General features: G+C 43.3%; 1 protein-coding gene across 3 annotated transcripts; it reads left to right on the top strand.

The window, feature by feature from the left end:
- The first annotated feature begins 447 nt into the window (after nt 1-447).
- LOC139577030 (RING finger and CHY zinc finger domain-containing protein 1-like) lies at nt 448-10063 on the top strand. 3 transcript variants are annotated; one of them, XM_071403748.1, is made up of 9 exons: nt 448-588; nt 6348-6467; nt 6590-6705; nt 6896-6974; nt 7292-7336; nt 7660-7718; nt 7912-7941; nt 8094-8214; nt 8493-10063. In XM_071403748.1, exons 1-9 carry the CDS (start codon nt 538-540, stop codon nt 8679-8681), a joined length of 810 nt encoding a protein of 269 aa, XP_071259849.1. In that variant the 5' UTR covers nt 448-537; the 3' UTR covers nt 8682-10063. The 3 variants fall into 3 exon arrangements, with proteins under 3 accessions (XP_071259849.1, XP_071259850.1, XP_071259848.1); XM_071403749.1 differs by lacking the exon at nt 448-588 and adding an exon at nt 1098-1118; XM_071403747.1 differs by lacking the exon at nt 448-588 and adding an exon at nt 4435-4536.
- The last annotated feature ends 7032 nt before the right edge of the window (nt 10064-17095 follow it).

Below are 17095 nucleotides of genomic sequence, written 5' to 3'. Positions count from 1 at the left end.
TCTTAGCGTTAGCATGTACTATACGGTTGATGTCCCTTGTAGGCCTATGATAATAAGTTAACAGTGCCCCCTTGTGGCAGGACACCACTACTTTCTGAAGCAAATTGATTTTCTGATACCACAAAACAGCTGGCCAATCAGACGTTAGAAGGGTTAAATTGTTATTTTGTTGGAAGAAAACCTGACTAATTGTGTTGCCTGTACTGAACAGTTGGGTTGCCTGCACCAAGTTATTTTCATGAGGGTTGCAACCGGAGCGGTTGCAGGGTCATAGCTAGAAGGGATTTTGTCAAATGAACATCAAAAGTTGATTTTTGTATTTTATTTTAGCTATCCCTAACTCATTTCCTAACCTTAACCTGCATAAATTATCCTAACTTGCTACGAAAAGTCAAATCTGACGTTAATTTGATCCGGTTTGCAGCCAGCGTTGCAGATAGTTGCACCATGAGTGCCCTCCAGCGCGTTAGGTGGCAGTAATGCGCTCACGAGCTGCTCATACGAGAAAATAAAGAAGAAACAGTAGTAAATGGGAAAATGGCTGCTCCTGTTGGATGTGATCACTACGTACGCAGCTGTTTTTTGAAAGTGAGAAATTGTTTTTATTTCGACGAGATATTAAGACTGTTATTGATTGTCTTATTCGTGTTTCCTGCTTTATAATAGCTAACGTGGTTTGCACAGTCATACCAGACCTATATAGCTAGCTACTAGCAAGCTAGCGCGTTAGGTTGCTGGCTAAATTGCTAACGTTAGCTGTCTGAAGAGGACATTGAAATATGTTAGGTCATGAATCAGGAATTGTATAGTTGTAAATATTGTTTTTGCATTTTACATTAATGTAACATTAGTTTGCTAGCCATGCTAGCTATCTGAATAACGTTAGCTAGCGATCGCCTTGTCATGGTCTTAAATCAATGGTTTGTCAGCTAACGTTACTGTAAATTCATGTATGCACAAGAGCAGAATGTTTAACTAAGTTACAGCATAGAAGTATAATTCTTTGTAATTGTAGGGTTAACATCTATCATCATGAAGAGGAGGCAACCCTGAGGTTGCTGTCACAGGGTTGCGACTACCAAGTACCATGATCACCAACAACTGTCAGTCAAATGAATGTAATAATAAATTACATTTGTAAAGCGCTTTTGATTATACAAGAATAATGTCAAAGTGCATAAAATAAAAGTTAATAAATAAATAGAAATATATATATATATCATAAAAGCAACAATCAAAGTATTGGAGGAAGGGTAGACCAGCTGATAAAGAAGAATCTTAAGGCCTGCTTTAAAAGAGCCAACAGTCTGAACAGCTCTGAGATTGTCAGGAAGGAGTTCCAAAGGTGTGGTGCGTGGAAGGAAAAGGCACGGTCCCCCATGGAATTTTTATTTTATTTATTTTTTTATTTCACCTTTATTTAACCAGGTAGGCTAGTTGAGAACAAGTTCTCATTTGCAACTGCGACCTGGCCAAGATAAAGCATAGCAGTGTGAACAGACAACACAGAGTTACACATGGAGTAAACAATAAACAAGTCAATAACATGGTAGAAAAAAAGAGAATCTATATACAATGTGTGCAAAAGGCATGAGGTAGGCAATAAATCGAATAATTACAATTTAGCAGATTAACACTGGAGTGATAAATCATCAGATGATCATGTGCAAGAAGAGATACTGGTGTGCAAAAGAGCAGAAAAGTAAATAAATAAAAGCAGTATGGGGGGTGAGGTAGGTAAATTGGGTGGGTAGTTTACAGATGGACTATGTACAGCTGCAGCGATCGGTTAGCTGCTCGGATAGCAGATTTTTAAAGTTGTTGAGGGAGATAAAAGTCTCCAACTTCAGAGATTTTTGCAATTCGTTCCAGTCGCAGGCAGCAGAGAACTGGAAGGAAAGGCGTCCAAATGAGGTTTTGGCTTTAGGGATGATCAGTGAGATACACCTGCTGGAGCGCGTGTTGCGGGTGGGTGTAGCCATCGTGACCAGTGAACTGAGATAAGGCGGCACTTTACCTAGCATAGCCTTGTAGATGACCTGGAGCCAGTGGGTCTGACGACGAACATGTAGCGAGGGCCAGCCGACTAGGGCATACAGGTCGCAGTGGTGGGTCGTATAAGGTGCTTTAGTAACAAAACGAATGGCACTGTGATAAACTGCATCCAGTTTGCTGAGTAGAGTATTGGAAGCTATTTTGTAGATGACATCGCCGAAGTCGAGGATCGGTAGGATAGTCAGTTTTACTAGGGTAAGTTTGGCGGCGTGAGTGAAGGAGGCTTTGTTGCGGAATAGAAAGCCGATTCTTGCTTTGATTTTGGATTGGAGATGTTTGATATGAGTCTGGAAGGAGAGTTTGCAGTCTAGCCAGACACCTAGGTACTTATAGATGTCCACATATTCTAGGTCGGAACCGTCCAGGGTGGTGATGCTAGTCGGGCGTGCGGGTGCAGGCAGCGAACGGTTGAAAAGCATGCATTTGGTTTTACTAGCGTTTAAGAGCAGTTGGAGGCCACGGAAGGAGTGTTGTATGGCATTGAAGCTCGTTTGGAGGTTAGATAGCACAGTGTCCAAGGAAGGGCCGGAAGTATATAGAATGGTGTCGTCTGCGTAGAGGTGGATCAGGGAATCGCCCGCAGCAAGAGCAACATCATTGATGTATACAGAGAAAAGAGTCGGCCCGAGAATTGAACCCTGTGGTACCCCCATAGAGACTGCCAGAGGACCGGACAACATGCCCTCCGATTTGACACACTGAACTCTGTCTGCAAAGTAGTTGGTGAACCAGGCAAGGCAGTCATTAGAAAAACCGAGGCTACTGAGTCTGCCGATAAGAATATGGTGATTGACAGAGTCGAAAGCCTTGGCCAGGTCGATGAAGACGGCTGCACAGTAATGTATTTTATCGATGGCGGTTATGATATCGTTTAGTACCTTGAGCGTGGCTGAGGTGCACCCATGACCGGCTCGGAAACCGGATTGCACAGCGGAGAAGGTACGGTGGGATTCGAGATGGTCAGTGATCTGTTTGTTGACTTGGCTTTCGAAGACCTTAGATAGGCAGGGCAGGATGGATATAGGTCTGTAACAGTTTGGGTCCAGGGTGTCTCCCCCTTTGAAGACGGGGATGACCGCGGCAGCTTTCCAATCCTTGGGGATCTCAGATGATACGAAGGAGAGGTTGAACAGGCTGGTGATAGGGGGTGCGACAATGGCGGCGGACAGTTTCAGAAATAGGGGGTCCAGATTGTCAAGCCCAGCTGATTTGTATGGGTCCAGGTTTTCCAGCTCTTTCAGAACATCTGCTATCTGGATTTGGGTAAAGGAGAAGCTGGGGAGGCTTGGGCGAGTAGCAGCGGGGGGGGCGGGGCTGTTGGCCAAGGTTGGAGTCGCCAGGAGGAAGGCATGGCCAGCCATTGAGAAATGCTTGTTGAAGTCTTCGATTATCACGGATTTATCGGTGGTGACCGTGTTACCTAGCCTCAGTGCAGTGGGCAGCTGGGAGGAGGTGCTCTTGTTCTCCATGGACTTTACAGTATCCCAGAACTTTTTGGAGTTAGAGCTACAGGATGCAAATTTCTGCTTGAAAAAGCTGGCCTTTGCTTTCCTGACTGACTGCGTGTATTGGTTCCTGACTTCCCTGAACAGTTGCATATCGCGGGGGCTCTTCGATGCTATTGCAGTTCGCCACAGGATGTTTTTGTGCTGGTCGAGGGCAGTCAGGTCTGGAGTGAACCAAGGGCTATATCTGTTCTTGGTTCTGCATTTTTTGAACGGAGCATGCTTGTCTAATATGGTGAGGAAGTAACATTTAAAGAATGACCAGGCATCCTCAACTGACGGGATGAGGTCAATATCCTTCCAGGGTACCCGGGCCAGGTCGATTAGAAAGGCCTGCTCGCAGAAGTGTTTTAGGGAGCGTTTGACAGTGATGAGGGGTGGTCGTTTGACCGCGGACCCGTGGCGGATACAGGCAATGAGGCAGTGATCGCTGAGATCTTGATTGAAGACAGCAGAGGTGTATTTGGAGGGCAGGTTGGTCAGGATAATGTCTATTAGGGTGCCCATGTTTACGGATTTAGGGTTGTACCTGGTGGGTTCCTTGATGATTTGTGTGAGATTGAGGGCATCAAGCTTGGATTGTAGGACTGCCGGGGTGTTAAGCATATCCCAGTTTAGGTCACCTAACAGAACAAACTCTGAAGCTAAATGGGGAGCGATCAATTCACAGATGGTGTCCAGGGCACAGCTGGGAGCTGAGGGGGGTCGGTAGCAGGCGGCAACAGTGAGAGACTTATTTCTGGAGAGATTAATTTTTAAAATTAGAAGTTCGAACTGTTTGGGCATAGACCTGGAAAGTATGACAGAACTTTGCAGGCTATCTCTGCAGTAGATTGCAACTCCTCCCCCTTTGGCAGTTCTATCTTGACGGAAAGTGTTATAGTTGGGTATGGAAATCTCAGAATTTTTGGTGGCCTTCCTAAGCCAGGATTCGGACACGGCAAGGACATCAGGGTTGGCAGAGTGTGCTAAAGCGGTGAGTAAGGCAAACTTAGGGAGGAGGCTTCTGATGTTGACATGCATGAGGCCAAGGCTTTTTCGATCACAGAAGTCAACAAATGAGGGTGACTGGGGACATGCAGGGCCTGGGTTTACCTCCACATCACCCGAGGAACAGAGGAGTAGTAGGATGAGGGTGCGGCTAAAGGCTATCAAAACTGGTCGCCTAGAGCGTTGGGGACAAAGAATAAAAGGAGCAGATTTATGGGCGTGGTAGAATAGATTCTGGGCATAATGTGCAGACGGGTATGGTGGGCGTGGGTACAGCGGAGGCAAGCCCAGGCACTGGGTGATGATAAGAGAGGTTGTATCTCTGGACATGCTGGTCTCAATGGGTGAGGTCACCGCATGTGTGGGGGGTGGGACCAAGGAGGTATCAGAGGTACGGAGAGTGGAACTACAGGGTCCATTGCAAACCAAAACAATGATAATGATAACTAGCCTGAACAACAGTATGCAAGGCATATTGATATTTGAGAGAGACATACAATAAGGCATAAAGTGATTGCAGGTCTTGATTGGGAGAGCTAGCTAAAACAACAGGTAAGATAACAGCAGCAATAACAGGGTGCTAGTCTAACACAGCAACAACAGGTAAAAATGGCGACGACTAGGCAGAGAGGGTCGGATTAACTACACACAGATCCTGAGTTAAAGCACAGAGCCGACAGATAAAACACAAATAAACAGAATGGAGTACCGTGAATTAATGGACAGTCAAGCATGCATCAGCTATGTAGCCAAGTGATCATAGTGTCCAGGGGGCAGTCGTAGATGGAGCAGGGAGGCCTCCACTAAGCTAGCACGCGGCGTTTAAAGTTAGTAGCCCAGGGGGTGGTCTGCTCAGACGGAGGGGGTCTGCTCAGACGTGGTCGTGTCGACAGAGAATCCAAGCCAGATGGCGATGGCGAAAGAGAGGTTGTGAATTGTAGAATTGTGTTTGCTAACTGGTGCTAGCTTCGTGGCAGTGGCGCTAGCTGCGCTAGCTGCAAGCTAGCTGTGAGGATCAGAAGTAGTGGCTCAGGGATTACGGCAGGAATCCGGCGTTGTTGTCGAGAGACAGTCCGATGCTGGTAAATTGGTGAGTAATATCCAGGCTAATAACAGGGCTGGTGTCTGTGCAGAAGGTAAAAGCTACTAGCAGCGGCAAAAAAATTGCTAAATTAGCTTGTAGCTGGTATTGTAGCCCAAGAGTTCGCTGGTAGACCTCTTCAGCTAGCCGGCAGATGGGCCTAGCTCGAGGCTAGCTCAAGGCTAACTGGTGCTTGCTTCGGGACAGAGGTGTTAGCCAGTAGTAGCCACTCGGTTGCAGCTAGCTAGCTGTGATGATATGGTGTAATTGTCCAGAGCTTGCGTCAGGAATCCGGTGATGTGGTAGAGAAAAAGCAGTCCTATATGCTCTGGGTTGATATCGCGCTTGCAGACTGGCAGGTATTGGCCCGGTATTGAAGCTGGCTGTGTCCGAGTTGAGGGTGAAGACCGCAGCAGTGGCTAACTGACTACTAGCTAGTAGCTAGTTATCTGGCTAGCTTCTGATTGGGGTTACGGTTCTAAAGTATAAAAAAATAGCAGGTCCGTACCACATTGGGTGAGGCGGAATGTAGGAATGTATATTCAGTTCCTAGATGGAAAGTGAAATTAAAATATATACGAAATGTATACGAAAAATACGAAGACTATTTACACGGGACAGGACAAGGACAAAGACACGTCCGACTGCTACGCCATCTTGGATTCATGTGTTGGTTTGTTTTTCAAGCCCTGCCCAAACTTGTTTATGTCCCCCAGGCTCCATGTTGTGGTAAAGCGTATGTTTGTCGCCTGTGTCATGATGCTGAAGAGGACCATCAAATGGACCGCTTCCTGGTCAAAGAGGTGCAGTGCTCAGTCTGCAACACAGTACAGCAGGTAATTCTGTTAGAGGGGAACTGTTGTCAGTCTCTGAGTCCCATCTATACTGTTCATTCAAAATATCAATATGGTCCCATTGTTTGTCCCATTTAATTTCTTACATCTGGTTCTTCTTTCAGGCACAAAAAACCTGCCAGGAGTGTAATGTTACATTTGGGGACTATTACTGTGATATCTGTCACCTGTTTGATAAAGACAAGAAGCAGTATCACTGTCAGCCCTGTGGAATATGCAGGTGAGTAACTGTCCTGTTGTTTGACATATACATTTCCATATATAATTCACCCAAGTTCATCATCTGATATATCTGACCAGCTTCTGACCTCCAGCATATTTTAGATTTCCATTTTATTTGCGAATATTGGTGTCTTAAAACACTTGAATAGCATATCAAATATGTACGGTCATGTTATGTACTCCTGCAGGATTGGACCAAGGGAGAAATACTTCCACTGTCAGAAGTGCAATCTCTGTTTAGCCAGTGATCTACGAGGAAATCACAAGGTGATTGTCAACCTCCGCTATGACCCTTATTATATCTGTCACTGGTCTGTAAATTGTCAATTCCATGGTAATGGTATTACGCTGAGTCTCAGGTTTTTCACTTTCAAATATATACCAAACACAATATTGATTTCAAAGTTTAGCAAACCGTACAACTCTAAAATCAATGGTTTTTGTTTGGCATATATATTTATGTGAAAATTCTGAGTCTCAGCGTAATTACGTTACCATGGAATTGCCCCAATACAATACTGCTAATGTCATGGCTCTTGTCTTTCACTTGATTTGTCTGTTCAAGACTGTTTTCCTTGTTTCAGTGTGTTGAAAATGTTTCAAGACAGAACTGCCCAGTGTGTATGGAGGTAAGTTAACAAGAGGTCTTGTGATTGCTGTGCATTTCACTTTTATTATGTTGTTTAGTATACACTGATTGTACAAAACATTAAGAACACCTGCTCTTCCATGACAGACTGACCAGGTGAATCCAGGTGAAAGCTATGATCCCTTATTGATGTCACTTGTCAAATCCGCTAAATATTAGGAAGGTTTTCCTAATGTTTGGTATACTCAGTGTACAATATTGTTTTATAGGAATTCACAACCTGTATTTGACAATTTCATAAGTACTTTTCCTCATACAGTTTATAATCAATACATACATAATGTTTTGTCCTCTCTAACTAAGGATATGCACACATCAAGAATAGGAGCTCACGTTCTTCCGTGTGGCCATCTTCTACACAAGTATGACATTTTCTTCATAACACTCTCAAAACCATTGTCATTAGCCTATATGACCCCCCTCCCCAAAAAAATTGCATTTATGCCACTGTTAATCTGATGGCTGATACAGCAGGTGCATTAGTGGAGTCTTACTCTTGTCTTCTGGTCTATGGAACGATTTTTAGAATGTTCACTGGTTTTCTTTGTTTTTCAGAACTTGCTTTGATGACATGGTCCGAACTGGGTAATGTCCCTATTCCTTTTCAAATATTGTGCTACTAATCATATATGAATCCTAATTACTTTCAATAACTTATAAATCATATCATCTGCATGACTTTCATATAAGCAGGGATCTGTGTGACCAGGAATATTGCCTCTATATTTCCTCTACAGTGCATATCGCTGCCCACTCTGTATGCACTCGGCCTGGAATATGGAGGACTACTGGGAGCAGATGGACAAAGATATGGCTCAGTCACCCATGCCCACTGAATACCAGGATGCCACTGTGAAGGTATGACACATATGTATTCACTTTGAATGTGAAATGGAACTTTACAACAAACAAAAAAACATGCTGACCTCTTGTGGTCCCTTGTGTTCTGGGATACTGTGACTACCCTGAGCTGGTGTAGATTTACATTGGTTTATTTAATGTGAGTCACTTCAAGCTTGTATATTTGGATATGAGGGATATTTAAACTTCCCTTTTGAAGTTTCAGTAGTGAGCACTACTTCTGCCTCATGACACGGTTTGCTCAGCCTTTCCTTTCTCCTTTTCCCTAACTGTAGATCATATGTAATGACTGCCAAACCCACTGTACAGTGCCTTTTCATGTTCTGGGAATGAAGTGCAGTGGCTGTGGGTCCTACAACACAGCACAGGATGGGGGACTGATACAGCAGCTCCAGGAGCCACAGCCCCAGGAGCCACAGCAAGAGCCAGAGCATAAGCCCCAGTCCCCAGTGCCAGAACCATAGAATTAGAATATCTATAATTATAATTCTATGGAGAAAACATTAGGAGTCCACCCCATAGTTATCTCTCTACTCCACCCTACTTCCCCAGTCTACACAGACTTAACTATACTATCCACATCTTTCCCAACGTTGCTCTGCCAAGAGTACAGTTAGTCATGCCTGGGTTCCAGAACCTGGTTCCAGGTACTTGGGGTCCTAAACTTTTATCCACAGTCTAGTGTGTTGTACAGCAGTTTTGGGATTGAATTTCTGTTATTACATACCCATTAAAAAGCCATTGCTATTGAACTATTTGTTCCTCAGATAAAAAGCCAGCAGAAGAGAATTGTGAATGAGGAATTAATTCTCTTATAGATTCTCCGGTACCTTTTAGCCAGTAGTTCAGAAAGTAGAACTCGCTAGCCAAAAGTGGTCCCCGAAAATTGCGCACTGCGTGACGTGCAGATATCTGCACCACATCATTGCTCTCTGCTGTGTTTGGTGAACCGTTGGGCCCGCCCTGCAACCTCATTGGATAACGCTGGGCAGACCTCTTGTTGGCTGTCACTCAAATGTGAGGGGCTGAAGCTTATTGACTAGAACTGAAATTGCTAGGCTTGGCCCATTTGGGGGAGAAATGGAGGGAAAATGGAGTGGAACAGCTTCAAGAAAACAGTTGCTTTCAAACTAGGGATTTCGTGGCTAATTAAGGTAAGACAGTAATTCTGCTCATAGATTATGCATGTATGAACTATACGTTGACACATCCAGTCCAAAGCGGGAGGTTTAAAAAATACTTTTTTAGTCGCCAAAGTACCGGAGCATGTCTTTAATGTGGAAATCAGATGCCTATAATATCTAATATAGTCAGCCACACAATTTATTTTCCCATTTTGTCCCAAGTTGGAATGGATTCATATTTGTCAATAATGCTTTCACAAAATGTGTATATATATATATATTTTTTTTTTTGTATATGTTTTGTGGGGAGTTTGCCAATGTTTGAGCGGCTTTGCATATTTTACAATAGTAATGGGATATAATGTTTATTTGTAGAACTCAGGTATTTAAAAAAATATTTTATATACTGTGTAACATCAAATTGTGTTCATTCCATGTATGAGCTGAATATACATTTTACTTAGTCCTGTGGATTATCATGAATAACACATGTATGTAAATTATTGAATAAATACTGCAGTTAGACAATGGCTGTTGGCAACTATATCTCACTCCATGCTTAACTCATATTGTTGGTACTGTTGCTCAAACAAAGGAGAGAAGTGGAGTATGAAAATATTGCATCTGTATTGCCATTGGTGTCATTCATTGATGCGGGTGTTGGGATTCAGTGACATTTTAACGTAACTAATAATAAATACCCATGATTGTGACGAATATAATTTCAGATTTGCGTCAGTTATTCCAAAATAAATAGTGAATAGTGGTGGTAACGTGTTCTTTATAAAAAACAAATGCAATTAACATTCTGTGAAATGTATAGAAAGCCCAACAAATTATACAAATTTACAGTCTGATACAGACCGGAAACATGGGGGGGAAATAATTATTGCCTGCTTTTGTATAAGCTTTAAATGTTCTCTCTGGTAGGAACTAGCTGAGGGCTGGTTATGTATACAGTAAAGCAAACTGGCACCGCAGATGTGATGCCGTCAGTGGTTCCCAATAGAACTGGCTGCTGAGTTAGTACTGAAGAGACTGGGGGAGGAGATGGCCCAATGATGTGTGGGGCTGGGGGAGGAGTTGTGCCCACATGGAATTTTTGGAACGTGATTATGTCAGTGACTGATGGCAGAGCTGTTGTGCCACCATCAGAAGTCAGACTAGGAGAATCAGTCACTGCAATGATGACTGGGTGTTGTGAAGAATACTCATTTTCTGGGCCTTTTATTGAATCCGCTGATTCATGAATGATCCATGAAAGATGGCGCCGGAAAGGATGCCTGCCATTTTACTGGCTCTTAATCAACCGTGCTATTTTGTTTTGTTTTTTTGCATTGTTTGTACATAATGTTTTGTTTGTACATAATGTTGCTGCTACCGTCTATGACCGAAAAGAGATTCTGGACATCAGAACAGTGATTACTCACCTTGAATTGGACAAAAATATATATATTTTAATGAGTTTGACGGTAAGGATATACTCAACACCCGAACAGGCCCTCATCCCAGTCATTCGCTGGAGAAAGAAACTGAGATTTCACGGAAAGAGATCAGGGTGCCGTGTGAGGATCAGGCGACGAGTGGCAAATCTCCCTTTGCCATCCGAACTGTTAGCCAACGTTCAATCGCTGGAAAATAAGTGGGACGAACTGAAAGCACGTACACTACCGTTAAAAATTTGGGGTCACTTAAATGTCCTTGTTTTTTAAAGAAAAGCACATTTTTGTCCATTTAAAATAACATCAAATTGATCAGACCCTTTTTCAATTATGTTAGCACAGCTAAAAACTGTTGTGCTGATTTAAAGAAGCAATAAAACTGGCCTTTAGACTAGTTGAGTATCTGGAGCATCAGCATTTGTGGGTTTGATTACAGGCTCAAAAGGGCCACAAACAAAGACCTTTCTTCTGAAACTCATCAGTCTATTCTTGTTCTGAGAAATTAAGGCTATTCCATGCGAGAAATTGCCAAGACACTGGGGTTTGCCGTCGGGGGTACGCCAAATAGACGCCTCACAAGTCCTCAACTGTCAGCTCATTAAATAGTACCCGCAAAACACCAGTCTCAACGTCAACAGTGAAGAGGCGACTCCGGGATGCTGTCCAGTGTCTGTTCTTTTGCCCATCTTAATCTTTTCTTTTTATTGGCCAGTCTGAGTTATAGCTTTTTCTTTGAGATGCTGGCCTTCTAGTCAGATTTGCACAGTCGCCTCTTCATTGTTGACGTTGAGACTGGTGATTTGAAGGTACTATTTAATGAAGCTGCCAGTTGAGGACTTGTGAGGCGTCTATTTGGCATACCCCCGACGGCAAACCCCAGTTTGGGTATACCTGCTGTAGACCAAACTATCTACCTACAGAGTTATCTGTATTTTTCGTAGCTGTCTACATACCACCACAGACCAATGCTGGCACTAAAACCGCACTCCATGAGCTGTATACCACCATAAGGAAACAGGAAAACGCTCATCCAGAGGCGGCGCTCTTAGTGGCCGGGAACTTTAATGCAGGGAAACTTAAATCAGTTTTACCTCATTTTTATCAACATGGTAAATGTGCAACCAGAGGGAGAAAAAATCTAGATCACCTGTACTCCACACACAGAGACATGTACTAAGCTCTCCCTTGCCCTCCATTTGGCGAATTTGATCATAATTCTATCCTCCTTATTCCTCCTTATAAGCAAAAATTTAAGCAGGAAGCACCAGTTACTTGGTCTTTAAAAAAGTGGTCTGATGAAGCAGATACTAAACTACAGGACTGTTTTGCTAGCACAGAATGGAGTACACCACCACAGTCACTGCCTTCATCAATAAGTGCACTGACGAAGTCATCCCCACAGTGAGTGTACGTACATACCCCAACCAGAAGCCATGGATTACAGGCAACATTCGCACTGAGCTAAAGGGTAGAGCTGCCGCTTTCAAAGAGCGGAACTCTAACCCGGAAGCTTATAAGAAATCCCACTATGCCCTCCGACGAACCATCAAACCTGCAAAGCCTCAATACAGGACTAAGATTGAATCGTACTACACCGGCTCTGACGCTCGTCGAATGTGGCAGGTTTTGCAAACAATTGCAGACTACAAAGGGAAGCACAGCCGAGAGCTGCCCATTGACACGAGCCTACCAGACGAGCTAAATAACTTCTATGCTCGCTTCGAGGAGGCAAGTGTCACTGAAATATGCATGGGAGCATCAGCTGTTCCGGACGACTGTGATCACACTCTCCGCAGCCGATGTGAGTAAGACCTTTAAACAGGTCAACATTCACAAGGCCACAGGGCCAGACGGATTACCAGGACGTGCGCTCCGGGCATACGCTGACCAACTGGCAAGTGTCGACACTGACATTTTCAACCTCTCCCTGTCTGAGTCTGTAATACCAACATGTTTCAAGCAGACCACCATAGTGCCTGTGCCCAAGAACACTAAGGTAACCTGCCTAAATGACTTCCGACCGGTAGCACTCATGTCTGTAGCCATGAAATACTTTGAAAGGCTGGTCATGGCTCACATCAACACCATTATCCCAGAAACCCTAGACCCACTCCAATTTGCATAACGCCCCAACAGATCCACAGATGATGCAATCTCTATTGCACTCCACACTGCCCTTTCATACCTGGACAAAAGGAACACCTATGTGAGAATGCTATTAATTGAACGCTGAGCTGTAGTCAACACCATATTGCCCTCAAAGCCCATCGCTAAGCTAAGGACCCTGGGACTAAACACCTCCCTCTGCAACTGGATCCTGGACTTCCTGACGGGCTGCGCCCAGGTGGTAAGGGTAGGTAACAACGCATCCACTACGCTGATCCTCAACACGGGGGCGCGTGCTCAGTCCCCTCCTGTACTCCCTGTTCACTCATGACTGCACGGCCAGGCCAGGCACGACTCCAACACCATCATTAAGTTTGCCGATGACACAACAGTGTCAGTGCCTGATCACCGACAACGATGAGACAGACTATAGGGAGGACCATGTGGTTCAAGGACAACAACCTCACCCTCAATGAGATCAAGACAAAGGAGATGATTGTGGACTACAGGAAAAGGAGGGCTGAGCATGCCCCCATTCTCATCGACGGGGCTGTAGTGGAGCAGGTTGAGAGCTTCAAGGTCCTTGGCGTCCACATCACCAACAAACTAACATGGTCCAAGCACACCAAGACAGTTGTGAAGAGGGCACGACAAAACATATTCCCCCTCAGGAGACTGAAAAGATTTGGCATGGGTCCTCAGATCCTCAAAAGGTTTTACAACTGCAACATCGAGAGCATCCTGACTGGTTGCATCACTGCCTAGTATGGCAACTGCTTGGCCTCCGACCGCAAGGTACTAGAGGGTAGTGCGTGTGGCCCAGTACATCACTGGAGCCAAGCTTCCTGCCATCCAGGACCTCTATACCAGGCAGTGTCAGAGGAAGGCCCAAAAATTGTCCAAGACTCCAGCCACCCTAGCCGGAGCACCATGTCTAGGTCCAAGATGCTTCTAAACAGCTTCTACTCCCAAGCCATAAGACTCATGAACATCTGATCAAATGGCTACCCAGACTATTTACAATTTCCCCCCATCTTCTACACTGCGGCTACTCTCTTATCTATGCATAGTCACTTTAATAACTACATGTACATATTACCTCGACACCGGTGCCCCCGCACATTGACTCTGAATGGGTACTCCCTGTATATTGCCCTGCTATTGTTATTTTACTGCTGCGCTTGAATTATTTTACTTTTTTTTAAGGTATTTTCTTAACTGCATTGTTGGTTGAGCTTGTAACTAAGTAAGCATTTCACTAAGTTCTGCACCTGTTGTATTCGGTGCACGTGACATGATTTGAGTTGTAAGTTTGAAGGGAGGTTTGTGTAGCTTCAGCCTCTGAGGAAGATTGTGAGGCTGGGTTAGGGTTAAAACTGTCTGGTAGGTTTGTCTCCTTCCAGGTGTCTGGTATTGCGGTCTCAGCGACTGTTGGCTGAAGGGTTGTCTATGGTGGACCAATGACCTCTGAGGATGACTCGAAAGACTTAGTTCTAAAATAGAACCTGTGCCGAATTACCCATTTTCACAAATATAAATCATATTTTGGTGTAGAGACAAACACAGCACACCTTTTACACTCTCACTATGTAATCTTGGACAGTATGGTGCAATAGATTTATTAGATGACAATTATAAAAGGGACACTAACTCACTGGTTTGGAAGATGTTACTTTCACCATAAAGAAAGCATAAAGGGTGGTCCTTAGAATCTCCACTATGTTCCTTCATTTGTCAAAGAGTAAAATAAATGTAAGTAAAAATGTAGTTAATTTTCAGTTGGACCCTCAACAGTACTATGGGAAAAGACAGTAGTAAAGCTGCTACACTAATCATGATCTTGATTAGTTGGAGTGTCCTCTTCAGCATTAAAAGGAGTTTACAGACCAAATTAATACAAATTGAAAGCTGATGTTCCTACTGCATATCCTGTGCAGATAAGACTAGAATCAAATAGGACATTATGAACAGATGTTTGAATGGGGCATGTTTATATGCAAGACAAGATGAAGTGGGTGGGATCAATAATTAATTTGACTAATTTCCATGGCAATATACACAATATAAACTTCTTCCATTTAAGAATGATGGAGGCCACTATTTTCTCGGGGACCTTCAATGTTGCAGAACTTTTTTGGTTCCCTTCCCCAGATCTGTGCCTTGACATAATCCTGTCTCTGCGCTCTACAGACAATTCCTTCAACCTCAAGGCTTGATTTTTTGCTGCCATGCACTGTCGACTGTGGGACCTTATATAGACACGTGTTTGCCTTTCCAAATCATGTCCAATCAATTGAATTGACCACAGGTGGACTCCAATCAAGTTGTAGAAACAGCAAGGATGATCAATGGAAACAGGATGCACCTGATCTCAATTTCAAGTCTCATAGCAAAGGGTCTGAATACATGTTCTATTTATACATTTTTACAATTTTGTTCTCGCTTTGTCATTATGGGGTATTGTGTGTAGATTGATGAGGAACATTTAATAAATTTTAGAATAAGGCTGTAACTTAACATGTGGAAATAATCAAGGGGTCTGCATATTTTCCAAATGCACTGTAGATAAAATATTTCACCACAGGAATTTTACATTTCAATATGTGGTTACCAAATCCAGAGACTAGATGAGAAATTAGTAACTGAAGCGTCGATTGGCACATTAAATAGAAAAGACTGTCAAATACACATGCCCTCTCACGCAATGCAGCACGCTTTGACAAAGGTGATTCACCAGGCCATGTCGCTCAAGGCTACAAACTAATTTCAGAATCATAAGCCTTTAAAATTACAAAATATAATTACAAACCAAGTAGTTTGGGTCCTGGATGCAGGTTAGCTGAAACAGAATTTCAGCCGTGTGTTTGCAAGAAAAATGTATACCCCTTACATTACAGCCCTTACTCAAAATAGATTCTCACCCATCTACACACCTGATGAAAGTGATTTGAAATTTAAGAGCGTATTTGCATAAATAAATATTCAAATATATATAAAAATATTCATTACTTTGTAGGCGTTTACAGCAGCGAATCTTTCCAGGTACGTCTAAGAGCTTTCCACACCTTGATTGTGCAACATTTGCCCATTCCTCAAGCGCTGTCACAGGTTGATCATTGCAAGACAACCATTTTCAGGTCTTGCGTTAACTTAAATCTACGTGAACTTTACTCTGCCACTCAGGAACAGTCTTCTTGGTAAGCAACTCATGTAGATTTGGCCTCATTTTTGGTCATCGTCCTTCTGAAAGGACAAGTCATCTCCCAGTGTCTGGTAGAAAGCAGACCAGGTTTTCCCCATAGGATTTTGCCTGTGCTTAGCACCATTTTTTCCCAGCCTGAAACTCATTAACACATTATAAGCATACCCATGATGCAGTCACCACTATAGTTGAATATGTAGAGTGGTACTTAATGTTGTATTTACACAACACTAAAGACAAAAAGTGAATTGCTTTGGTCAATGTTCAGCAGTATTACTTGTTGCCTTGTTGCAAACAGGATGCATGTTTAGGAATATTTTTGTTCCGTATAGGCTTCCTTGCCACTGATTTTGGTTAGTATTGTGGAGTAACTGCAATGTTGAGCCATCAGTTCTCCCATCACAGCCATTTAACTCAACACTGGCCTCATGGCCATATCCCCAAGCGGTTTCCTTCCTCTCGGGCAACGACTTTAGGAAGAACGCCTATCTTAGTGACGGTGTATTGATACACCATCGAAAATGTAATGAACTTTACTATGTTTAAGGGATATTCAAGGTCTGCTTTTTATTTATACCAATAGGTGCCCTTTGCGAGGCATTGGAAAAACTCCCTGGTCTTTGTGGTTTAATCAGTGTTTGAAATTCACTGCGCAACTGAGGGACCTTATAGATAATTTGACATGTTGGGTAGAGATGTGTTTAACATGATTTTTGAATGACTCACTATTGCTCACAGGCACTAGGTTGGTAACCAGTTTATAATAGTAAAAGGACACGGTGTTTGTGGTATATGGTCACTCTTCGCGGCGAGCCGCGCCACGACAAAGAAATATTGAGAGCTTTGACTTCATAACTAAAACCAATAAAGCATGAGTCATATCTTCTCCATTGTCAAATCTAGCCTTCCTTTTACACAAGAACTCACAACTACCCTTATGTAGAAATACTCAGAATCAAAATGTTGATTTGAATTGCGATTGTGTAGATAAAGACAAACAGAAC

This window comes from Salvelinus alpinus, chromosome 5, assembly GCF_045679555.1.
Source record: "Salvelinus alpinus chromosome 5, SLU_Salpinus.1, whole genome shotgun sequence".
NCBI classification, from domain to species: Eukaryota; Metazoa; Chordata; class Actinopteri; order Salmoniformes; family Salmonidae; genus Salvelinus; species Salvelinus alpinus.
The sequence above is the reverse complement of the archived record's forward strand: the minus strand, read 5'-3'. Positions and strand labels throughout refer to the sequence as shown.

Bases quoted from the DNA above. Each gene is read 5' to 3' on its own strand.
- LOC139577030 (XM_071403747.1), top strand. From the start codon at position 4,450: ATGGAAATCTCAGAATTTTTGGTGGCCTTCCTAAGCCAGGATTCGGAC. The intron at 6,975-7,291 runs GTGATTGTCAAC...TCCTTGTTTCAG, and splicing joins ATCTACGAGGAAATCACAAG to TGTGTTGAAAATGTTTCAAG. The intron at 8,215-8,492 runs GTATGACACATA...CCCTAACTGTAG, and splicing joins ACCAGGATGCCACTGTGAAG to ATCATATGTAATGACTGCCA.